This window comes from Rhea americana, unplaced genomic scaffold (assembly GCF_003343005.1).
Source record: "Rhea americana isolate MKP2758 unplaced genomic scaffold, rheAme1 scaffold_190, whole genome shotgun sequence".
NCBI classification, from domain to species: domain Eukaryota; kingdom Metazoa; phylum Chordata; class Aves; order Rheiformes; family Rheidae; genus Rhea; species Rhea americana.
Window position 1 is genome coordinate 811,250 of NW_028186039.1, and position 25,672 is coordinate 836,921.

At 46.2% G+C, this 25,672-nt stretch overlaps 2 protein-coding genes across 4 annotated transcripts in view; both read right to left on the reverse strand.

The window, feature by feature from the left end:
• Positions 1–5,720, reverse strand: part of RBL1 (RB transcriptional corepressor like 1) — a 28,781-nt gene extending 23,061 nt beyond the window's left edge. Inside the window, exons 1-7 of one of the 2 annotated variants that reach the window (XM_085302626.1) lie at positions 5,468–5,720; positions 4,595–4,728; positions 3,336–3,536; positions 2,326–2,390; positions 2,104–2,232; positions 1,822–1,982; positions 1,059–1,108 (exon numbers count right to left, since the gene is read on the reverse strand). In XM_085302626.1, coding sequence (XP_085158752.1) covers positions 1,059–1,108; positions 1,822–1,982; positions 2,104–2,232; positions 2,326–2,390; positions 3,336–3,536; positions 4,595–4,728; positions 5,468–5,608 — 881 coding nt within the window. In that variant the 5' untranslated portion in view covers positions 5,609–5,720. The remainder of the gene's footprint in view (positions 1–1,058; positions 1,109–1,821; positions 1,983–2,103; positions 2,233–2,325; positions 2,391–3,335; positions 3,537–4,594; positions 4,729–5,467) is intronic. The other variant, XM_085302627.1, reaches the window with a different exon arrangement.
• Positions 5,721–9,362: 3,642 nt separating this feature from the next.
• CHD6 (chromodomain helicase DNA binding protein 6) overlaps positions 9,363–25,672 on the reverse strand; it is a 70,922-nt gene continuing 54,612 nt past the window's right edge. The window contains exons 30-37 of one of the 2 annotated variants that reach the window (XM_085302628.1): positions 23,122–24,687; positions 22,372–22,520; positions 20,958–21,155; positions 19,925–20,371; positions 18,813–19,004; positions 17,495–17,614; positions 16,120–16,224; positions 9,363–14,008 (exon numbers count right to left, since the gene is read on the reverse strand). In XM_085302628.1, coding sequence (XP_085158754.1) covers positions 13,118–14,008; positions 16,120–16,224; positions 17,495–17,614; positions 18,813–19,004; positions 19,925–20,371; positions 20,958–21,155; positions 22,372–22,520; positions 23,122–24,687 — 3,668 coding nt within the window. In that variant the 3' untranslated portion in view covers positions 9,363–13,117. The remainder of the gene's footprint in view (positions 14,009–16,119; positions 16,225–17,494; positions 17,615–18,812; positions 19,005–19,924; positions 20,372–20,957; positions 21,156–22,371; positions 22,521–23,121; positions 24,688–25,672) is intronic. The other variant, XM_085302629.1, reaches the window with a different exon arrangement.

Here is a 25,672-nt window from a genome sequence, read left to right on the forward strand (position 1 = left end):
TTAACATAACAATGTATTTGCAATACAAGTGATTCTGTGATCCCATAGCAAACTTGCAATTATTTTATGGGTGTATCTTCTCATGGTTTTTTAGAATGAATAAATTTTTATGAACAAATCTGGATATAAAAAACAGACAGGTTTCCATGTTTTCTTTAAAGTTACTTACAAGAGAATAAGGACTACTGTATTATCATATATGACAGTATTATTACAGTAATACTATTATCCTTTAAGTATAAATACTAAATGGTTATATTTGCTTCACTGCTTTATATGGGTTATATCAACACTGTTCTGTATCTATTTCAGAGCTTCACCTGCAGTTTTAAAACAATCTAGCAATCTCTGCTTATAATTCTCAGAAAGCAAACCAGTGATAAAGACTGATCTTGCAAAAACAAGTTAAGTACTTTTGAAAAAAGCAAAAAAAAAAAAAAAAAAATCCAGAAGGCTATTCCGAACAAAGCAGCTGCTGTTAGTCTCTGTATTTAAGTTAGCTTCAAAAGATGATTTTTAAAAATTTTCTGAAACAGCTACACTAGCCTCACACAGAAATGCTCCAAACCTATTTTTTGAGATTTTGCAATTGTTGCTTTTTTTCCCCTCTTGAGTTTTTCTGTTGCAGTCAGAGATTTATGCTCTTATCAGGAAAGTGACAACTGCATACATTAAACTATCTGAAAGTTTCCATACCCAGGTACAGTATTTGAGGTATGTACAGAAACAAATCCATTAACTTCAAAGTCAAGATTTTGATTTGTATATCAGACTTTCCAAAGGTTACAACTGCCAGGAAAAACAAAAAAAGGCAAACACCATAAAACCTGGGGTTAAGGAAGAACCACTGCAGCTGACCCGAAACCCTTTGATATTTGACAAATCTCAGATCCAGAACACATTTCAGCCAAACAATAATAGATTCACTTGTCATATAATTAAAAACAATTAATTATGTTAAGAGTAAGGAGCAGAAAAACTTGAGATACAGTATCCAGAGACATGTATTTCAGAAATGAAACCCAAACCCATGCTTAAGAAAATAAACCATAACTCACTTGTTTTCTGTAAAATTGCATAGATCCAATAGACACTCTCCTTTTAAGATCTAAAAAATTAAAAAGCAGAAATATTTTATACGATAAAAATCATAACTGTTCCAATTCTGCATGACAGTTTAGCCACAAGGTGAGTAAGGGTTAGGAACATAACTGGACATTTTGTTGCATACAATGTCCATAGCAAGACAATCAGGAACAAAGCCTGCTTACTCTTCCGAAGCTCTACTGCTATCTAAAATCTCTTCCATCAGCAGGTTAGGGAGTGATCTGATGAATGACTACACAGAAGTTTCCACGGAGCTTGGAAATAACTTCCAGGATCAAAACCAGATAGAACAGTTCATGCAATTGCAACCTCAACCTGTTCGTTCTGAAGTATTTTGCTCAACGCTAAGATAAGAACAAGGACCCACCCTATCACTACAGATATTCCATAAAACTAATTTACAAAAAGATAACATTTGATTTAGAGAAATAAGTTACTGTACGTGATTCAGTTTTCACATTGCGAAGAAATGAAGACAGAGATTTCCCACTCACATAACAAGCCAAAACACGAAGGGGTTTACAGTATGCATCATGAAAAGCGAGTCAAATCTGCTTCTGCTAAAACATGTACAAAGAAAACCTGAACCCATCACTTAGAAATTCATTTGCCTATTGGTACACTTTCCTCCAGAACTTGCAGGATTTAAATGGTTTCAAGACAAGATCATTTCTCTGAAGACCATCACTCATTCTTAAAACTAGTAAGATGTACCTTCCTTTCAAATAATTTTGAAATGTATGGTTTAAAGTAGTGTTCCTTTATTCCTTTTGCTTCTACTAAAAGCCCATCATGTAGCTCACATAGTGTGGCAATGATGCATGGAGGCTCTTCAGAGGTTTTGATCTCGGTTGCATGGAAGTCCACAGGTAAGCCTGAAAACAAGAACAGGCAAGAAGCAGAGAGGAGAGGAAGAGAAGAAAATCCACTGACCTTATACTTCATTTAAAAGGAAACAAAATTGTATTTGATCTTAAATAATCTGTCCCATCATACCTTTAAATGACGGATTTAGCAAATCTCTTCTATTTGGACACAAAAGGGCATTTGCAAAAATCAGGTCCAAGCAGCACAGAAGCAAATGATAGGAATTTACTAAATCATCTCCAATCATACGGAAATTACCTTTAAGAGACAGCGTATCACATCAAACAATATAAAAGAGTTAGTAACTCAAAACATATACAAAACATACAGATAAAAAAAAAGCAAGCCTACCCTTAGTGTAGACAAAGAGAGTCCAGCAGAAGTTGAAGAGATCTTTAGCACAGCATGGTACCCGTCTAGCAAGAAGGGGGGGGGGGGGAGAGGGAGAAAATCAGTCTTCAGTTCCAAGAAGCTGAAACTTGTTTCTACAGCAAAGAGTTTCTTACTATTTCCTTGCTCAAAATAGCAGTCAGAGCCATCATCTGACTTTAATTCACACTAAGGCACAATGCAAAACCATACATACTTATTTCACTTTTCAGTAATTAATACTCCTCCTATCTAAGTCTACAGAGCATTTAGCACATCATCATTGACCTTTTCATCCTTTCTCTGAGCAAACAGCTGCCTTTGGCCTGTGACTCTTGGGCACACTATTTTTATGGTGTCATAATGGTAACAAAATCCACCTGGAGTTGTGAACAGCAGGATGCCAAGGGGTTTATAAATGACAACAGATTTTTCCTAAATATTTTACCAAAGCATCAGTCATCCCTTCAACACAGGCAATTATTACTTGTATTACAACTTCTTCTCCTGAGTAATGTTTAGAGTAGAGATAATCCAAAAGCACGGAACTGTAAGTGCTTTCACATGCAAAGGCAGCTAAGTCTGTAGAGAAGGATTATTTCAGGACATCGACTACCCGAGCAGGTACTTTGCCAAGACAAAGTATCCCTCTAGTTATTTATGCTAAACATATTAAGTATTGCTCTTGCTGTATTTGTGGAAATTAATCTCATTGTAGCTCTTCCCAACATACAGAGACATCTTCATCTGGAGTCAATATCTGAACCTTACAGTGAACAATGAGCAGACACAAAGCTCGCCTCATACCAGCACTACTCCAGCAAGATCGACAATATTTACCGCGTTTTGGAGTCAAGGCCACAAAGCAAAGCAGTCCTACCATTTCAGAACTCTCACTTAGTATTAAAGCACAAATCACAATCTTAATTTTCATAAAGCTGTACCATATATAACTCTTTCCAGGGAAAAGTCACATTAAGCCTCACAAATACCTCTGCTTCCTGCTTCTCTGTGGTTTAGAAGTTTCTTCATAAGGGTTTTGAAATATATCCAAAAATATTGGTTCAAACTTTTTGAAAATCACAGTTGACACTTCAAAATTTCTCTCCAGCCTCTCTACTCGCTCTCTGAATTCCTGCGGTAGATTTGACATGTCCATCCACTTTTTCATTTTGCTGAAAAACTGAATTAGACTTAAAAGAAAAAAGAAAAAATATTTTATTTTGAGCTTTAACGAAATTCATTTATTCTGTGAATTTCTGACACAGGCAAAATGCAACATATTTAATCCTCGGCAACTAGTTTATTATATAGGTTTAACATTTGTTTTGATACACTGCCAAGCTGTACACATTGGAAGCTTTTCGCCTCTGAAGTATTTAGGTTTTTCTTCTTGGTTCTCTTTAGGTCACAGACATGGAAATACTTAATTGCATTCAAAGGCTGCCAGCATAGTTATGTTGGTTAGGGGAGGGCTAAAGACGGAAAGAGTGTCTTAGCTACATGTCTCTTAAGGGAAGGGAGAACATGTCTATAAAGGAAGGGAGGCAACAAAAACATGAGTGCATGCCTATCAAAGTTACCTAGACAAAACTTTTATCTGTAGGAGTAATAAGACTGGCAAATACCTCTTAGGCAGCCCAGCTGAAAATAGCTCTTTAAATGGAACATGAAATATTTTAGAGTAAATGGTTAGAATTACAGTGACAACATCTCTAAGGTGAGGTATTTCCTGGAAACCCCTTGAAGCACATAAATATGTATGTAATTGTATAGTTCTACATGCCCAAAAATGCCACACAACATAGCAGTCAAGACTAAATCTGGCAATTTGGCCTACATCCTAAGTCAAATATGAGTTTTATCTAGATTACTAATGAAACATTTAGGTGTCTCAATTGCGTTTCAATTAACTACAAAAAGAAGAAAAAGAAAAACCAGCTCTGTGGGCAGAACAATTGTTAGTCTGATGTGCGTGGTTTGCAAAGGATTGAAGCTGAACTTGGGGGGAAAAAATTATGTATTTGCATCTTATTTCCATTTGTAATAAAAGAGGATTTGCTGTTTTTATAATATTACCTTGGGACATGCAAGTTTTGCAGTGCTTGGAGCCTTAAAGAAAAACACAAACCGGGGTAACTAAATTAGCAGGAATGCTTTAGTGGACCAATAAATTACTACATTACATACCAGAACAGTTAGATCCCAGGGCTTCTACGCTAATCAACAACAACTTGAAAAAAAAAGTAACCTTAATTTGGCCGAACGTAGTATCCTGGTCAGTGAGACGCAGTTTCCTTCCATAAGGCCGCTTCCCACGGTAGGAATTACGCTCTTGCGGCAGGCCACGTACAGGGCACACGCCAACCAATGGACAACTTCTCCCTGCCGAACCACAGGAAAGCACCAGACTGGTGAGCCAGGAGAGGCTGAGCGCAGCTCACACCTCAGCTCTACGGAGCCTCCAAAAACCTCCGAGACCGCAACAACAACGGGCGCTGCAGCAGTCCGAGGGCTTTTGCTCCACGCGTTTTGCTGCACTTGATTAAAGCATATATCCGTATGGGCATACACACACATACACGAGTAGTTTACTGTTCTGTTTTTCTATTCTATCCGGAATAATAGGAGGGGGCAGAGGATGTTGTTTTTTTGGAGGAAAAAGGGAAAAGCACACAGTATAACGTGGCCACTGAGGGCAACACAGCAGCGGACAGCTTTCAGACTCGCCCAGAGGTGTTTCTGAGTGAAGATTACAACAAGGACGTGCTGCGGTGGTTGAAATGGAAGGAACGTAAAGTTAAAAAACAACAACAACAAAAAAGCAAGTTTTTGTTATGCGCTTCCCCAATGGGAATTAAAGGAACAACGCTCCGGCTGCGCGCCTGCCGCCTCCGTGTAACGGGCGGCTTCGGCGCCCGCCCCAACCACCCCTCGCCGGCCGTGGCGGCTCTCCGCGGGCGCCGCAGGGGCTTCTCGAGGTCGCGCCGCCCGCGCCGCTCGGAGCGCAAGGCCGGCCAAGCGGCGGCGGCCGCCCCCGAGCCGCTCCCGCGGGCCGCCCCGAGCCCCCGCCGCCTGACAGCGGCCCCGCTGACGGGCGGCCCGGCCCCGCCGCCGCCCTCACCTCCAGGCTGTAAGTGCCGCGCAGCGCCGTGAAGTCGCGCAGCGCCTCGGCGGCGCTGGCCGCGTCCAGGTTGAGCTCCTGGCAGAGGCGCTCGACGGCGGCGCCGGGCTCGGCGGGCGGCGGCGGCTCCGCGCGGGACATGGCGGCGGCCGCCGCCCCCCCGCGGCTCCGCTGCCGCAGCCCCCGCGCTCCAACGCCGCCGCGTCACCCGGAAGGCACCGGCTCCTTCCGCCGCGCCCTGCCCGCTTTTGGCGGGAACGGGCGGAGGGATCCCAGCTCGGCTCGGCGGCGCCTCAGGCTGGGCGTGCGCGCTGCCGCCGCCCGCGGCGCACGCGCGGTGTGTGAGGGCGCGGCGGGCGCGCGGCTCCCGCTCGGCGCGCGGGAGTGGCCGCTGCAGTTTCCTCACACCCGCGGATACCGGCCGCAAAGCCCCGAGCAGCGCCGTAGTCATCCCAGTCAGGGAGAGAGCGGCTTCCCCCGCTGTGTTGCGCGGACACTTCCTCCGCCTGGGGGGAAGCGCCGGACGCTGGCACGTCTGGTTCTAAGAGGAAGATTTTTCTCTTCGTCATCACCCCGCCCCAGCGTTGCACCGTTGTGCCGAGGAGCCCCCGCTCCTGGCTCGCTGCAAGCAGGTTCAGCCCCGCTCTTCCGCACAGAGATCGTGCGGTGACGCTGGTGCCGCGGATCTGCCGCTTTTCACCTGACTAAACTCCGGCGGTATTTTACGCTCTCGCCTTGGCTGCGCGGTGCAATGAACCACCTGAAAGAACCGAGCCGCAGCCTCCTTTGCGTGCGCTTCTCTCTCGAGTTTGAAGTAGAAATACACCGCTGTGGGGAAAGATTAATGCTTTTGAAAGGACATAAATAACAAGTATACTTATGCCTTATTGCTGGTTGAACCTAAACGCTTAGTTGGTCACTACAAGCATCTGTACCGGGACAGGTGAGTCACTATTGCTGTTGACTCTCTGCTCAGGAAGAAAACCGCGGACTTTGTGTCCCGCTGCTGCTGGAGAAGGGGGGGGGGGAAACGCTGCCGTTCCTCAGCAGCCCTCCCGCTGCTCTGAAGAGCACGGCTGGGCAAAGTGCTTGTGCTGGATCAGTAGATCTAAGCGCATATTAAATTCAAGATGTTGAAGATCAGCATTCTAATCAAATTTCAGTCATAGAATCAATCCACTCTAATTTAGCTCGAGTGGAAACTCAGAGGCGTGACAAAATTGCCAATTTGGCTTAATTAGTCACAGTCTGTTGGTACTAAAATAGCACTAATGGCTGGGGTGCTTTAGAGCACTCCAAATATTTGCTGGGAGTTCACTATGCTGCTGCAGGCTTTCAGGTGCCGTGCCGATTCCCAGCCGCCTTGCGGCGGGCAGCAGCGGTCCCCGTATGGGGTGACATTAAGAGTGGCTGCTGCACAGCGCACCTGGACTCCCCGGAGGAGTCTGCCTGCCATTAGCAGTCTGCATTGACAGCGTTGGTATCCCTCTGACATCAAGGCTCTGGTTACAGGTATTGCAGCTTGTATCCGATGGTGAGAAGATCACTGGGTAGAGCATGGAGTGAGCATGACTTTTTAGCTGAGGGCTAAAATATCCATTTGAGATGGCAGGAGGAAACCTGTCTTTCACGCCTTTGCTTCAAGACTACTCATGTTTTTAACATTAAATGGTCTAATGCCAAAAACACATCTTCATGAGGTGGAGTAGGACACCTCTGGAGCCATAGCCATCCGTAGAGCAGGTTACCAGGCTAAGTCAGGCCCAGTAGAACTTCAGTGTCATGTTAAGAGGGTCTCCTATGCTCTTCAGCAATAACTAATGAAATACCTGCTCCTGAGCAGCCTCAGGAGCATGCAGTGACCCCCTGCAAGAAAGCCCATGCAGCAGCTTCTGACCTGCCCTAACTCATTGTGGTGCATTTTGAAGTGCTAAATTCAGTTTCTATTAAAATGTTCATTTGCAAAGTCCAGGGGCCCAGGGACCATTTTATGAGAAGGCCCTCCAGCTCTGCAGCAGGAGTTACACACAACCTGCACTGCAGTAACTTGTTTTTATTTGCCACACAGACTGTTCCCGTGCACATCTTCAGTTCCCTAAATGTCTTTGTCAGTGCTTGGGGTAAAAAGGAACCACGCCATAGTGGAGCCTGTTTCTCACTGAAAATCAGTTCAACTTGGAGGCTTTTGAAACTGCTGTTAACTGCTAGCTTTAATTCAAGCACCTAAGAGTGTTTTTAAAAAGATTCTTTTTAAGAGAAAGAAAAACTGAACGCCATGAAAAAAATAAAGGCATTTACTCACTGGTAAGTGATCAGAATCCTACAGTTGTATTTATTCCTTCATGTACAAAGAAGCAAAAGAAGTACCTTCTGTGAAGTGATCTGAGCTTTGCTTTGTTTGATCTGTTCATACATTAGAAACCTGTGTGCTTTTTCATAAAAAAAAAAAAAAAAGGCAGTCACTGTGGGGCTTTTGCTTTTAAAATTTATTTTGTCTTTCTAAACGGTACAGGCTATTCCTGTAAAATGTCTCTTTTTGCTATAACATATCCAAAATACCTGTCAGATGAAAAACATACCAGTCAAATGCTTCGCAGGCGCCAAGAGAGATGATAAGACACTTTGCGGAGTGTGTGCTGCAGACTCCCGCTCTTCTCCATTCCTCTTGCAACACAGCCCAGTGCTATTTCTTGAAAATCTCCCGACGGATGGTGCTATTCTCATATGAAGCAATACCTTCACGTAGATTAGCTACTGGAACTTTGCATTCCAAGCTAAATCATTAACATATTGCGCTTATCCAGACCAAATTAGATTACAAACTCTGTTGAGACAGGGAAATTGAACTGTTTTTTTTACTGGAGTTCTTGAGTTGTCTTATGCCTTTTGAGCTGAGAACTGTATTCTCCAGTTATTAATGGCTGCTTAGCACCAAACTGATGGGTCTTGAGCTACCTTTGGGCATGCAGTGAAATTGCAAACTCCCCAAATTCACACAGCGGGATGCTGAGGATGATGCCCCACTGGCTCCTGGGCCAGCTACACAGTCTGTCATGGGCATCGTGTGGACAGCAGAGGAAGGGAATGAGGTAATGGAGTGGGTTTCTCTTACCACTAATTTTCCAGAGTTGCTATGCATTTCTCAGAGCCGCTGCTCTGTCTGCTGCCATCCAGGTCACGAGGATGAGAGCAGCAATCCTTTCCTTGCAGCACCAGTGGTCCTGAATTCCCTGCCCGTGCTCATTTCTGTCCTTACCAGAAGGTGGTTGTGTCTCTGTTGCACGCTGACATACAAGGTGCAAAGCAAGCAGCAATTTCCTTAGTTTTACTTGTTTTGTAAAGCACAAAATAGTGCTTTAAAGTTGTAAACAATAAACATAAGCTGATTATTATTGGGATCTTTCTTGATTCAGCCCATGTTGCATAGCATTGGAGTTGACCAGATCTACAGAAGTAGTTCCTGATGAGTTGGAAAACAAACACGCACTGAAAAATTCAAGTTTTATTCTGACACAAACCAAAACTGATTCCAGGAACTGTACTCCGTTCACTGCAGTCTGAGTAGGACTCAAAAATTTTGTGTATATCTTTTTTAAGATATTAGAGCTACAGTGCCTGTCCTCAGGGTAGGTAACATTTACCCAGTTAGAGCTCAGTGCTGAGGGAAACCTCCAACAAACTTCTTCAGGCTGTAAACAGCATGAAAGATGCTTCATAAATGTGAGATGATATTTATCTTTTCTTTGTCCTGTCAGATAAAAAGTCATCTAGGGATAGAAGAGCAGAGATGAGTATCTGCAGGACATTTTACTCCCCTCATGCTCTGGAATCTGCACCATTTCAGAAAGCAAAACCTGTATCTTGCAAAACGAATCCAAAGAGAGAGCCGTGCATGTCAATGCCCAGTCTTTCAGAACTGCATATATTAATATCTTACCAGAAGGTAAATAACAGCCTAATCTGATGAGACAGAGCACATTATAGCTGCTACTGACTTTACAGTGGAAGGGGGAGCCATGGAGAGTAAAAATTCCAGCACATGTGATTCTTCAGACATCAAGGGGCTACCTTGTTTCTATAGATGCTTCAAACAAGTATTCTGCATAAAAGATGAAGATAATGGAAGGTTACAGCATGCAAAGCCATAACTTAATGGGCGATGTGGCAATAGGAAATTCAGAATTCCCACAATCATTTTTTCTCCTCTGCCCCTGTTCAAGCAACACTTGATGCTTTAACATTTTGGTGCTATTTATGCCCAGTGCTTTCCTATCCCCCCAGCAATAAACACATCAACACAGTGTAAGGAAAAGGTGTTTATGCAAGGGCAGAGGGAGCAAACAGAAAATACCTGTTTTGCCCCATGCTTTCTAAGTTTTCTTGGACCATAAACAAATAATTTAGCTTTTTATGTGCATCTATTTATTCATCAAAAAATCTGAATTAATAGGTCCTTTTCTAAAGCATGAGATCCTTAAACTGAGATATATTACAAGCATTTATTTGGCACCTATTAGCATTCAACAAGGCTTAAATGGAGACAATGTCCCAGTAAGAGAAACCAAACACCCTGCTCCCCTTCTGCTGAAAGGTGCTGAGGAAGCGCAAAGGAGAATGATTAGTACTGGGAGATTTCATAACTAGTCTTTAGGCATCTCCCAGCTGTCCGGGTGAAGAGGACTGCAGACAGCCCCTGCGCGCGCTCACACGTTTAAACTGACCACGGAGCTTGGGCTGCTCCAGTGCACTAGTTATTTCAAGCGGCATGGCAAGTTAACCTACATAACATCACAGGAAAGGCAGCAGGAGCTGGTGGATACAGCTGGTTTTGCTTCGTCTTAGCCTGGTACCCTCCTGCAGATGCAGGAAAAGCTAGTGAATCAGCTGTGAGTAGTCACCCCCCCCAAGTAAGTAAAACACAGCTCTTGGTGCATGATGAGCAATCCTAAAGAAGGAAAAGTACGCTGTATTCGACAGCTTTTGATAGTATTCATGCTGAGAAAAAGGCAAGTAACGTTTATCACTGAGTCAGGTGAATTAAACATTCACATATATTTGCTGAAAAAAATTATATACATCTGTAGCAAGGCTCTGCCAAGTTTGAAAGATAAGCATCATCTAGTCACTAAATTAAAAAAATAAAAATCTGACTTTTAAATCCTTTTCTTTTTATCCATGTTCAAGAGCACAGACAGTTTATTTTGTTAGCACATTTGGTGAAGAATGTAGGTTTGTGTGAGAATCCATGAAAACGGGTGAAAATTTGGCATTGGTTTTGGATATGATGGAAAATAATAAGAAGCCACTTATGCCTTACAGTCTAAATAATCCACAGAGTATATCAGATCGCAAAAGGGTCACAAAATAGCAGTCAAAGAGAAGCCTAAACACCCAGAGACTTAACATACATGTCTGATAAGTAAGAACAAGGTATAGAGCATGCTGGCTAATTAAATAAATTTTACTTTAAACCCTGTTCCTTATGAGTGTAACCCTGGAAAAACCATCCCATACAAGAAATGGACTCTGAAGAGATTTCTATATCCATTCACAGTAAGGCTTTGAAGATATATGAAGTTTTATAGCATTTGTATTTTAAGGATTTAGGGCAAGTACATGTTATTCTACTGAATAAAAAGAAAGTTAGTACTTAAAAGGTTCAAAAATATATCAATCGTGATTTTTTTTTTACATAAATAAATTATATTGATTTTGGATTTAACAGCTGAAAAAACCCTTTCTGCTTCCACTGGAGGCAAAACTGAACAAAATGTTAGTTAAATAGAGATAGCAGCATTTCTAAGAAATCTGTCGACAGTGATACAGTATCTATGCTACAAAGATGTTATTAAATAGAACACATTTAATTACCGGGGGAGGTGCATTATGATCGGTTACATACTTTAAAAAAAAAAAGTCCAATCCAGAAAACTGGGAATAAATTCCATGAAAATATAACTTCAAATGCTTTTTAGATATCATGGGTAACAGACTTCTTTGAGATGCTAATTTTAACATGTACATAATTTATAATCCCAAATGTATAAAAGACAATGACAAAAAGCATCATAAATAAATAATGCAAACTGAAATAGTTATGTCAAAACATTTGGACCATCTGATAAATTAGCAAAACTGTAACAGAAAATAAGTAAAAAATACAGTAAATTGTGACAACCAAATGTGAAACTGATTGCTAGCACACTTCCAACTCCCTCGACAGCCTGCCAGTTCACTGCTGCACCGCCATGTGTTTTGTTTCAAGTCTCAAACCATGAGCTGCAAATGAGAACAAGCCCAAGGGAAAGAAAAATTCAACAGGGAGCGATGGGGAAGAAGAAATACGAGAGTTGCCTGTGGAGGTGCTTAAACACACAGAGTTTCAGGGGGACTGTTTGCACTGAAGACCTGTCCATTTGAAATGCAGACATCGGAGTGATTCGCCAATAGGGGGACTTGGAAATACTGCTCAACAGCAAATAGACCACGGAGGAATGGAGAGAAGAAGCAAAGGTGATCTCTTCACAGTCTAATGCTAGAAAAGAAGAATAAACTCAAGCTTTGAAAATCTCAACGGTCCTTCTTAAAGGACTCTCAAAATAGTAAAGCTGGCCTACAGCTTTTTCCTTGTCTTCTGAAAGGACGTTGCTTCCGGGGTAAGGACTGTAAAGTATAAAAACTCAAAAAGCCTCAGTGTTCATATAAGAGCATTAAAATCAGTGTGGCCTGTTCATGGCTGGAAAAAGTAACTTTACAGCACTTCTAATGCCATAGATGAGAACTAACGCCATAGATGAGAACTGAATACTAGCAGAATGATGAAGAAACTGGTAGCTATAGGTACAGTAATCCCAATAAAAGTCATGCAAGATGTGCAAAACATTTTCAGCTCAAGCTGAAAAGTTCTTGTAACTATCAAGGAAAGGGCAACTAAAACTCCACTTAACATAAAACCAAACTTTGGTTTTAAAAAATACAAAATAATGTCTACGTAATATTTTCACTCACCATAGTTTGTCTCCAAAAGTTTGAGGTGGGGGTGGTAAAGAAATTATATCACTACCAGTTATGCCTTTTTGTTTCAAAGAAATGAATATATGCATTTCAATCATTAATTATATACTTCTGTCTATACTACTATTCTAGTAACCATGATAAAATAGGGAAATACTTTAAATCAAAAATACACATTAGCACTTACTATAGCTGTGCTTTTTACCCCCAAATACAGGCTTTTTCATTCAGTGTCACTGTAGAAAGAAATACCCTTGTCTGCATTGAGATCAAGAGGTAAAAACTTTTCTTTTGCTCTGTTTTTGCTTCTTTTTCTTCTCACGTAAGTGAGCAGTTTTGGGGGTGACCGAGTACTGGATTTGCTATTGTTGGCTGGGATGAACAACCGGATAACAGAATGTGAATTCTGTGCCTCCCATACTAGCTAGACAACACTGTTTATCTAATAAAGTGGCAAGACCCTGCAACTATTAACATATAATATGTCACCATAGTTTTCTTACAGGGAATTAGGTAGATAATATTACTCATGGAAACACAGGTTTATGAAGGTGAAGTGGGGGCGGGAGGGTAAGTAACAAATAGTTATGGGATAAGAACCTTACAAGCCACAATCTTTTCAATGAAACAAAAGTTCTAATTGGTATCATTAACTTCCTTTAACTCCTCCTCTGCTGGTACATCCTGCTCTTTCTCTGTTGACAAAGGTGGTATTTGCTCTGTACAGTTTTGACTGTTTGCAGCTTCCTTTTCAGACAGCAAGACAGTTTCTGCTTCTGGATTTGCTGATTCCCCTTTAGCTTTCTTTCTCTTACGCTTCTGGCTTTCTAGGTTTGCTGCCTCTGAATGTCTGGTTTGCTGTATGCCAGGCAATGCCATGCCAATGCCAGGGGAAAGAAACATTGATGGATATATCAGTCCAGGTGACATTCCAGGGATAAGAAACGGGTTAAAAGCTACAGGACTACTGGTAGTTATTGCAGATTCTGTCTGATTAGAAAATGAACTAGGACCAGGCTTATCTTCAGAGAGAGTTTCTTTTTTCACATCCTGGCTACTCTGTTTATCCTCAGTAGCTTTTTCTGTATTTGATGTACCACTTTTAGTTGTGCTTGTTAATGAAGTTGGAGCGGTTGCAGTACAAGTAGTTGTCATTGGGGGGTTGAGAAGTCCTCCAACACCAAACATCTGTGGTACGGTAGCCATGCCTGGCAGCATCATAGGCAACATACTCAGGGTGCTTTTCACATCCTCACCAGCGGGCACTGCTGCAAATCCAGCAGGAAACCCAACCAGCCCCGTCAGAGGGATACCTTGCATGTTTCTCATGTTCTGAAGTCCTACTAGATCCATTCCAGCAATCAGTCCATTCATGAATAATGGTCCCATTCCAGAAGAAGAATCTGCTACGACACCAGGGGCTTTAATGAGTTCACTTCTGGGCCTTCTCCCCCTCCGGCGAGGCCCTGCATCTCGGAGCACAGGCTCAGTTAGGATCCGATTGAATTTACTTTCTGGTAAGTATCCCTGAAAATGAAACACACACAAGAGAAAATGCCTAACAGTTATTACTGCATCAAATAAAATCTGTCTTTTCTGTTCTTACATCTGCATCCCAGATGGTGTCAGCACAGAAATACTTGCCGACATGATTCTGCGTATGGAATTTGTGAGGTATACAGAACGYTCCCCCACAGGATGCTGCCAAATGCAAAACACCCATTATGCCCCAGCATGATGCTGCAGCGTCAAAGTGCATACGGAAGAAATGTGGAAGCACTTTTTTACCCAGTGCAGACAGCAGCCTTTCAGCTTTTTTCTGAACCCTCAGCATCTGCTGTTGCTGAAGACTGACATCTTTCAGAACATTCTGCCAGAGACTCCAAATTCCTTCCCCTCCTAGCATCGATTTTGGCTTCAGCAACAGTGAAAAATCGTGTCTTTTTAAATGCTAAGGGCCAAATTTTCAATGCTCTGCACAACAGCAAAGCTGCATGAAATGACATGCAACAGCATGCATACTGTTTTGTGGAAGTCACAGTCAGAGCTCCACTGAGTTGCCAGTAAGATACTTCTGAACACTCAGATATGGGACTAAAACCAAATGAACACAACTTGGTGAGACTATCTCGTTACATAAAACATGGTGCGAAGATCCACAACGTGGTTCAAAACTCCATTTTCCAGCGTTCTCAGCACAAACATTTAAAACTTCCTTTTATGCCTTCCTTGAGGGTCAAAGACAGTCACTCTTTGAGCAGTTTCAAGTAGCAGATTTGACTAACAGCTAGTTCAAATAATAGCCTTGGATACAATAATTATTCCATGTTGACGCTTGAAGTGCAGAGAGTCGAATCAAAAGATTCTGCCAGTTTGCACAGCACAGCTACTGCCCAAAGAGCCAGAATTGTCTACTCTGTTTCCACGGGTACATGTGAAAAACCACACGCAGCTGTGAATATGCCTCGGCTCTGCAGGCACAAACTAGCCCGCGCTCACGCTTCCCAAGCCCCCTCAGCAGTGAGACACCTTTCCACAGCACGTGCCAGAATGACCGATGGGCATTGGCAAAAAGCAAAGTATTGATGGGGCTCGAGGGCGCAGATGCTACCAGACATGCAGCTGCTGGACCACTAAGGGTGAGTGGGTGAAGGTACCAGTGGCCAGGCAGGCGGGGACGGCAAAGAGCAAAGCGTGGGCACCCGTTGAGACTGCTCACTGACAACAAGGCTAACGAGTGCCAGCCGGCTTGCACGGGGGGCCGGCTGCCTAGACGAGCCTGCACGTAGAGCTCGGTTTTCCCAACAGAGAGGGACAGGCCATGCCGATTCCTCAGCACTGATTAGGAGCCAATGTGAGTGCAGAACAAACTTTCTAAGCAATTGTTTCCTCCTCCAGCCCTTGTTCAACAAAGTACCACAGCCACAAAAAAAAAAAAAACCAAGGAGCAGGAGAGAGGCGCCAAAAGGACAGGCCTGGAAATGGCAGTCCCAGCGTGCCAGAGGGAAAAGCAATCTTCTCTTCCACTCACCAACACAGGGACTCGCATAACAAACAGGGAAACCAAACAGAGGGGCAAGTCTGAAGTAAGCCTTGCCATCTTCTGCCCCTTGTCCTAGCTGTGTTTCAGTCTTTGGGCCTTGTGACCTACAGGGCTGTTGGCAGGCCCAGCGTGGCACCCACAGAGTTGGCAGGAGGCTTGGCTGAGGGTACTTTTGAAAATTTGGCCCATGGTAATACATTTATCCACTCCTTGCTCTAGCTTCCATCCAGGGCCTAAGCTGGATTACTGCTTTTAGTACATTTCTGTTGCCCCATCTATTTCTAAATAGCCCAAGACTTCCAGGTCTTATTGCTAGGAAGGCTTTCTGGATATTCACCCTGAACTGCTGTTCACAGGCCACCGAACACCTTCTCTCCTTCCCCTGTCCGCTCTGCTGACTTGCAGTGTGCTCCAGACCTTCCTGTCTGCCGCTCGACCACACCAAGTGTGGTCAGAGCTGCTGGTACTCCCTCCCACGGGTACAACCGGAGTCCTGCCTTCCAGCTCAAGAATGCTCACTGGAGAAAGGTTGTGGTGATGGGGAGGAGAAAGAAAATATGACATGATACAGATTTCTCCAAAAGCTCTAACTTACTGAAAGCTTAACAATGTCAGCCCAGTCAGCTGCAACAGCATACTCCAAGTTTGCATCAAGCCACCTTGGCAATTCCTTCAATGCTGGTGCCATGGCTCCCCCTAACTATAAAACACAGCAGAAGGATGACCTCTATTGCAGAAAGAGTTATGCAAAATAACACAAGAAATATGATTACACATCTAGGCATACACACAGTTTGGGAGCAGCTGCCACCCTGCAGAAGGGGATAGTTGCTATGCGCTTAAGCAAGCCAACTCTTGTGCACAGATTTCAAGTGGCGGCCACAGTGACAGAAAGCCCGTCCTGCTTCTGCTTAATCAGAGAGGAAGGGAAGTCCTGAGGCCGAGACACTGCCTTAAGATTGTGAGCTGAGTCCAAAGTTTCTCTGCTAGTGGCTGTGGACCAGCCACTCCTCCCACGCTGTGAACAGGGTGACAGCACTTCCCCTTGCTTGTCATTTTGGGCTGCAAGTTTTCTGGGGCAGAGACACTTCCTTTGCTCTACAGCTTTGTAGGACACTATACAACTGCTGTATAGTTCAGGGAGCAAAGGGAGTCTCTGCAGCCTGTCCCATCTCCACAGAACTGGATGACAAATTCACACAGGTCTCCATAAGCTTTACATGTAGCATAGGGAAAGACAGATGTGGCTGAACCAGTCTCTTTCTATTTAACTGTTTAGCTTTGTTTTTAGAGGTGATTACTTCGAACATCACCTTCTAGCCTTGTGCAGTCCTAGGTGTATTTTAGAATGGAATTTGGGTGGAAAGTTTCCCTAAATATCCCTGCTCATGGTTAATACCAATGCACTGGAGGATACACTGCAGAGAGGTACATCTATGTTCATGACTAATGTTTCTGGCTGTTTAGTAAGCGTATTTCAGTAAGCAAGAAAAAGCATTTTAAACCCATTCATTTCCTCGTGCTTGTACTGCGCTCTGAAGGGTTATCAGTATACCGCTCCTGTACCTTGTAAGGAGGAACAAAACAAAGACTTTTGCAACACAACCCAATATTACAATCTGTGGAATATTGCAGTGAACTCAAAGGGAACAATCAAATCTAGAACAGGAAACAACAGCTGGGGCTGTGCTGATGGTGGCTTTAAAGCCAAAGGCTGAATTGCTTTGCTGCTGTGAGACCTGCGTACATCAGCAACTGTGAACACTCGGTCTTTCCCTACTTCACTATACTGGTAGGTCTCTGTCTCTAGCACAAGCATTTCACAGAATAGCGTAGATCAATGTATATTCCAGACAAAATCTGGAACATCCATATGCTTCTCTGATCAAAATCTTCCCCCTAGGCCAGCTCAGGATCTGTTAAATGTTTCAAGACACCAAGGACAGAACAGAGAATATGCCTTTGCTTACCCTCCGTCCGGTACCCTTATGTACCACAGGTACCCGCTCCTCTCCTGTGAGTGAGCTAATGTCCAATTTGGTGGGGTCCTTGCAGCGCTGCCTCCTCTGCTTGGGCTTGTCTGAAAAATTCTGGAGTGCAAACAAGACAATTTTAATGAGACAGGATGGCTTGGCTAGAAACTCTGCAGGAGAATGGCACAGATGGTGTCCCAAGAGACAGACAGCTCCCCTGCAGACCTGGGAAGGAGCAGTCAGATCAGCACAAGTTGGCCTCTATCCCAGAGCCAGTTTCCAAATGAGCACAATTGATTTCCACAGGTATAAACGTGGCTTCACACTTAGACTGAATGCCCCGTCTCTAGCTAATGCCCTTCCAGCCCTAACACTCTAATCTTCTCCAAATTCATACACATGCATCTGTAAATGGGGGTGCTAACTATGATTACAAAAGAGAGAAGAGGTTTGCATGTGCCACCAGTCTATAACAACTGTTTCTCTCCAGCTCATCCATACTTTGTTTTGCTTTTACTTCAGCTTTTCCCACTGTGCTCTGCCTACCAAATGACCAAACAGGTTAGATAAATTGAAAGCTCAGGAGCAAATCAACCCGGGAAACCCAAGAGGTTTGGTTGTTTATGAGACTGCAGGAAGAACCGGACAGACTCTGCACTCCGCTCACTGTCGCTCTCTGCTTTCTGACACAGCCCAGGACCATGAGACTGGAGCCAGAGCAGCCTACAGTACAGTAGCTTCAGTTCTGTTTTTAAGGTAAGGAATGCGTCTCTAGGAGAAGGAATCTCTCTAAGAGACCTGTTGTTTTAGGGTAGGCCAGCTCTGCTCTCTGGGTAGATAGCCTGGCTGAGCAGGGCTAAGCTTGCTAGGGGCTTGCAGAGCTTCTATCCTGCTATGGAGAACCTCATCTGATACAACAGAAAGCAACATGCACAGGCTTTGAGCATCCCAGCTCACTTCTTCCTGCTTCTCAACTCTGGCCCTTCAGGAACACACTGGACTAACTGTGCATATCTGGGCAGCTGGATCTCCAGGGCTGCAGCTAGAGAACAGACCTACAGGCGCTTGACATCTCTTTTGGGGAGGAGCACACAGCAAGTGTCTTTCACCGCTGTATGGCAAACTGTGCTCCCCTCACCAAAGTGTGACAGCCCTGATGAATGCTGCAAGCAACAATACAACGAAAGACATGGCATGTTCCACTTCATGGAAAGCCTGAACTCAAGAGTAACCTGAAAAAAACTACTGCAAGGGACAACACACAAGGCAGACGCTCAAACACACACACACACACTCTGCTGAAGGCCACCCTTACTGTGCCAAAGCCAGGAACGTCAAGTGTGTAGTCGGATTGCTGACGGAGCCAGTCTAGGAGACTCTTATTCGGGACAGCCTTCTCTGCTTGGCTGACCGCAGCTGGGACTGGCTGTGGAGTTGAGGTAGCAGCAACCGGCCCATCTGGGAGGGGACTGTTCTGGGGAGGCTGTGCCTGGTCCTCCTGAACATCCTGATGTGGAGGGAGAAACAGGGAGAGCTCAGCAGCAGCATGCAGTGAAGCATTCGCGCACACAAAAACAGAGCTCCAGAGCAGGTCCTTTGGCCTGCATCATGCAGGTTGCCTTCTTAATCCACATATTCCTAGTGACTGTTCCTCAAATCACCACCGGTCAATGCATTACGCTTCCATTCAGCCCCCTAAGACTGCTAGCAGGGTGGGCAGAGAGATCTGTGAGATGCTTCTGCATCGCATCTGGAAAATACTCTAATTGCCAGGGTGAACAATTTGCCCAGAGAGGAAAGCCCTGATCTCGGGAGAGAGAAACCTCCTTTCCCATCTTCCTTGAGAAAGGGCTCGTGCCACTTTACAGAGGGCAGTCCCCAGCCAGCAACTCCTCCCTGGCTAGCTGGAAAACACTATGCTGTGCACAGTCATCCCAAGTGGCTCTGCAGGACTCGCCTGACCCTGCCCTGGGAGGTAGGAGCTACTACATCCCCCAGATCACTCCTAAAAATGGTCTAGAGCGACTGGTCTTGCTCCCAGTGACTCTTCCTTTCTTGGATCTCACAGCAGAAGGAGAGAGGATGCAGCAAGCTTTTGGCTAGAGCTCAAGTGCAGTCAAAGCTCTTTCCTCACGTTTTATGACCTCAGATATCTCCCAGCTGGGATATCTGCTTTTGATAACGCTTAGCAGGACTCCAGCACTCCAGAGAGTTTGCTGTAAGCCAGAGGAACAACATTTCTTCCTCCCTTAAGTAGTATCTGCTCCTGCCTGCTTCAGCATAAGCCAAGCCATCCTGGAAGCAGCCCTATCTGCCCAGTACTGTGATGGGCAGCAGAGCTAAAATGCTAGCAGGGAGAGCTGGACCATGAGACAAACTGTGCTGACTCCACTGGGACCACGTGAAAGGGGGGGAACCTCGACCTACCTGCAGCCTACTTGGAAGCGGCCTCTCCTTCAAGAAGATGAGGTCCATCCCTTCTACATTTTTTCTTCTGCCTCGTCTTCTCCTCATGGCAGCATCATCTCTTCGGAGGCTGCCATTGACAATCTGCCCAGTGACAGGATGGATTAACCCTGCCTGAAGGATGCCAGACAAGTCCATGCCCAGGGAGCCCTGGAGGGTGTTCACAGTCCCCAGTTTGGGCATGTTTGTGTTCAAGGGGAAAGGGGAGGAATTTCCTTGGGACCCATCAGAGGTTCTGGACAGGTCCACAGCTGAGTCGCGCCAGCCATTCAGCACAATGGGTGGATGAGTATGGGTTGCTGCTAAGTGCTCCAAGCTCCTCTGTTTGGCATCTCTCTCCAGCTCGAATTCATATGGCCTCCTGTGCTTCCGTTCATCCTTCACAAAGGCCGGGGCCAGGAAACCTTCCTGTGTGTATCAAAGCCACAGAGAGAGTTACAGCTGCTTGTGCACTGCCAAGGGACCACGGTTTTTGAAAGCAATGTATAGATGCAGTGGGCTTGTGTGGCTAGCAGTCAGGCTCCTCCATTTCTCTGCAGGAGCCCTGAAGGAAGGATGCCTTTTCCCATGGTACATTACACCTTATTATGCATGGGAATGGGTGTAAGTGGCACCCTCATACAAACTTTTGTCTCTCAATAGTGCCACAGCCCAAGGTGCTCTGTTGGCTGCCACAGGACCAGCGGTCTCAGGCCAGAAGCTTCTGGATCTGTGCAGGGCCCAACAGTGACAGAAGATGAGAGAGCTGCTCACCAGGCAGTGTCTCTCAGCACCCCTCTGTTTGGGATACTAGGAGTGTCCCCACGTCCTCCTCTCATTCTTTGATCATGCCAGGTGCTCCAGCACTAATTCCAGAAGCATCTCTCCAGCCACAGGACCTGCAGCAAGCAATGGCCTCACTCCCAAGAGGGGAGCAGGGCTGTTGGGGGACAGAGAGCATGGGGAGTCCACCAGAAGTGCTCAGTGGTCTGAGGGCCCCCCTTTCCTTTTGTACCTGTGAGATTAACACTCCGTTGCTGAAGCTGGGATCTGGGGCTTCTGATTCAGCAAAGCTGTTCCTACTGCCAGCATTGCTGGCAACTGCTGAGGTGGTCATCAGGCTTTGTGTCTCAAACTGCTGGCTAGAAGAAGGCCACTTGCCCTTCAGGATGGCATGGCAGATATTGTCAATGCGGTTGATGATCACACGGTCCTGCAAACAGAATTGGACAGTCCAGCAGCCTGCTGCAGGCAGACGCTGCCAGCAGCAAGGCTCAGAGCAGCTACAGCAGTGATGCGGAGATATCCAGATCTCATGTGCACAGTGGGGCACTCACCAGAGGGACTCAGGATCTCAGGTAGTACTAGATGCACAGCAAAACTTGTGCATAGTATCCTAACAGTGAACTTCACCAGGTGTAGAAGGCAATTCATTCCTGAGCATGCCTTCTGCTCATGTCACACCTGTGGGTCCTGCACTAGGCCATCTATAGCCAAAGATTTCTGCCAAACAGACTTGCTGCTTTTTCTCTAAAGCCATGTCATGTGACATAGGACACGGCAAGTTCAGGGAAATCAATGCAGGAAAGGCCAGGTCTGGTTGCCAAGGCACGTTCCAAATTGCTCTGCGTGATTTCCCCAGCCACCATGCTCCAATATAGACACAGAAGGAATGTGATGTGTGCAAGCCTGAATGTGTTTGGAGCACAAACACAAATCAACCCTGGCAGCAGACTGCCTCTACTTGGCTGGTTACTGCACAGTCCTGAAGTGCAGTGGCTCTTAGGCATCTGCAGAGCTTCAGCAACACACCGCTGCTGGGTACCACAGGACCCAAAAAACCCTCTCAGCCAAATATTCCACCAACCACGCAGTTCCACGGGACTGTGACACCAAATCCCTGCCTGCACATGAACAGGAAAAGGCCAGCAGTGGAAAAACAGTCAGGTTTCACCCCTCTATAAAGACAGCCCAGGATCTGTGATTTCTGGGTGGCAGAGGAGGAGCTGGGAGCAGGTAACAGGGGAGGATCACTCAGGGAGAAAAGGGCTTTCTGGTCATCCAGAACTGCTGGGAAGGAAGGAAGAAGTCCTAACCCTAGCACAAATATGGCCTTTTTACCTTGCAAGGCCAAGGACAAATGAGAGACAAAGGCTAATCTGAGGGACCACGGCAAAGCCAGACTAGGACTCAAGTGACTTCAATTCATGTGTATTCTCTTGGAATTAAAGATAAACCCAACCCTTGTTGGGTTCAGCAAGGAAATGCTCTCAGGCAGTTTTGTCCAGGGCACTGACACCTGGGGAGGGCACCCTAGCACTCTAGCTAGAGCATCCACGGGGAGCCATGTGCAGAGGATGAGGAAGCAGGGCTGTGGGTGCCTGACTGGTGAGCACTTGCACTATAAACAGTCTTCATTTTTAAGCTACCTTAGGCCACTCAGAGAAGGAGTAAAGTGTCTTCTCCTGCAGCAGCTGGGCTATGGTGGGTGCTCGGGCATCCTGAAGGTCTTCCATCTCCCCAGGCAGGACAGATGTAGAACTCTTGCTCTCTTCCTCCAGGTATTTCTCTGTACCATCTAAAAAAGCAACAGAGAATAGAGACTGTCATCTCCTTGCCTCCCTCACCCTCTTGGAGTGGGAGCAGCTCCCACATCTTCCCACCCTGATATCCAGTAGGTCCCACAAGGGTCCCATCAGAGCTGCTCAGGAAGGGGCAGCTCAGCATGTCCCCGAACAAAGGCTGGGGCCAGTTCAGGGTGGTTGTACTGCAGTGGCCTCCATCTCCTTACCAGTGATGCAGCTAGAGGCAGGCAAGGAAGAAGGCACAAGCCTTACCAGTGCAAACTGCTCACTAATTAGTGCCTCATGCCAGGAAGGGAAGAGCATCCTGCATCTCATGGCACTACTCAGGGCAGAAAGGCTGTGGGGGCTCAAGGTGGTGTCCTGGCAGGCCCTGCTGGAAAAAAGCAGCCACCAACCTCCTCCATCACTAAAGCCACATGAGTCAGAAGGGCCCCAATTCCAGCAGCAGGGAGGCAAGGCTGCTCACTGGCAATGTGGGCTACAGTGAGTGGGGCGTGGGCAGCCCCAAGGCTTTGGCTCTATGCTGGAGGCAGCAGATCCCTCCTGTCCCAGCCAGAGGTGACTGTCAACAGCAGGGAGCTTTCAGGACTGTACCTTGACTCTGGCCGCTGCTGGCTTTTTCCTCCTCATTTCTGTTGTCACACTTCTCTTGCTTCAAGCCCTGGGGCTCAGGGTACAGGGCCTCTTTGCAGCCTGCCTGACTCTCAGCCCCTTGGCCCCAGGCCTCCTCCCCAGCACAGGGGGGCTCTGCTTCTGGGGGCCCCAGTGGAGGTGCAGGCAGGCTGAAGGCCTGGCTCTGAGGCTGGCCTGGTGAGTGCTGCAGAGTGCTCTCCTCCTCCAGGCCATGGTCCTTTCTGTCCCCCGGAGCAGGCTCCCTCAGCCCCTCGAGCGTCCCTGGCCCCAGGGACTCTCTCTCGCCATTCATGTCTTCTGGGCAAGTGTCCTCAGGCGTGGGGAGGCCAGAGCTCTGCTCCTCGCTCCTAAGTTCATTAACTTCAGGGTCACAACTGGCCTTGGTCCTTGGACCACTCAAGTCCTCCACACCATCCGCTGCTGTCTCAGAGTTATCGTCATCATCTTCCTCCTCATCATCTTCCTCACTGTGGCTCTGACTCAGTCCTGATTTTGCTTCCATGCCTTTCTTCTGCAGCAAATTAATGAACCTCTGTTCAGGGGGAACCTTTATTTCATAGTTATGAAGACTGGGACTGTACAGCCCCACACTGATGACTCCTTCCATGGCACTGTGTTCAGGCAGCACTGCCCCGTGGCTGGTGAGGTTTCCCTTCTGCTGCAAGGCTTCGCAGAGCTCTGCTGGGACACTCCTTGAGGGGTCACTTCCTAGGATAGGAGGCGAAGGATCGGCTACTTCGTTCTGACCATCCATTCGCTCACAGCCCACCTGCAAACTCTCTAGGAAAGAAGTTTCTCTCATGTTCTCTGCATCACAGCTGGATGGATCCTCATCCCCCTCTAGCTTGCTCTCAGGGAGTTTAGCAACACTGTTTCCAACATCTGTGCAACTTGGGCTGTCTCGGGCAAGGGAGCTTTGCTCGCTGTTACAGGCCTTTTCATCGTACATCATACACATCAATGAGTCTGGCAGAGAGTTCTCATCATAGTTATTGGAAATGATGTCCCGGACTTTAGACATAAATGTTTCACAGCTTGCATCTGGTGGACTGCCCCCAGCTTGGGACATGGTGTTGTCTATGTTTTCTAGCTTGATCTGACTCTCAGCCTCGTTCTCTAGGGATTCGCAAGTCCGGTCCACCTGGCTATACAGAGGGGAACTGTAGAGTTTGGCGTTAGTCTGGTAAAGGCAGCACAGGGTTTCCGGGCCTGGGATCCCTGTTCTTTTATGCTGCGCATAGTTCCTGTATGCATCTAAAAAAGACAGCTGTGGGTCATTCATGATGTAGTAGTCCGTGCGATTCAGGCCATGCTTGGCAGTGCCGATTAGCAAGTCCCGATCATGTTTGCCACACTCCCACCACACTGGGAGGTAGAGGCTTGGCCGGCACAGCTTGAGTCGCTCGTRGAGTTGTGGACACTTGAGCACCTGCTCGCGCACCTTCCGTAGAAGCTCAATACGGTACAGGGTTCTGGCAGCACGTTCCTCGGTGATGGGCTCCACATAGATGTCAGGATCTGGGGGACCTACAACAAAGAGAAAAGCCAAAACCCCATTATGCAGGAAGTAGAACACAGGGTGATGGCTTAGCTGCTACGCAGTGTGACTGCGGGGTCATCAGCACTGGAGGAGACCCACAGGCATGAGAGAAATCTGTGGAGATGCAGCTGTCAGCCTGAGAGATCCATCCTGGCTGCCTAGAGGTGACAATGCAGGCTGGTCACTGATATGGGACAGAGTAACAAATAGGAAGGCCTGTGTTTGACCTGGATCTCCACATGGCAGGACCAGTCAGAGTTATTCAGAGGCAGTGACAAAGTAGGTGAATTTTAACTCTCACTCAGCCTGCTTGTGAGGTAGGGGAAGTGCTTGTAGGCTTAGCTTCCCAGTGTCACCATTTTCCTTCCATTCCTTTGCCAAAAATGGGCTACAGTGGAGGAAACTCACTTGACTTTATCAGATGGACCAAGAGCAGCAGTTGGCTGCAGAGGGTTCCAGAGTCCTGCCTGAGCTCCGCTCTGTTAGCGCCAGAAGTGCCAGAGCTGCACGACTTGCCAGCTATCAGCTCCCTGGGACATGAGCCTCTGGCAGCTCTCCAGTAGGTTCTCATGAATGGGAGTCCCTCAACTCATGCAGCTCTTTGATGAGGAACAGCTAATCCACATCTAAGGCATTGACATGTGTCTCTAAGGAACTATGACTGAGACCAGGCCTTCTGGCACACTTAAAATGAGGTCCTTTCTGCTGTTGCTAAAAGCAAATTGCTTTGTGTTTAAATAGCTCCCAAGCAGCTTTTCATCCGCCATCACCTGCATGGGGCGAGTGCACTGGGGTCTACAGGGCACTCCTAGAAAACGGATGCCTGTTGTGTTGGTCAGGCTTCCCCAAGGCTCCTGTGGTGGGCTCAGACTTCCCTGCCCAGAACTTCTCAGTTAGCTGGGCCACAGCATAGGCACCCCATGGACTCTCTCTAGCATGGGCAAAGAGGTGCTCAGAAGGGAAGAAGCAATA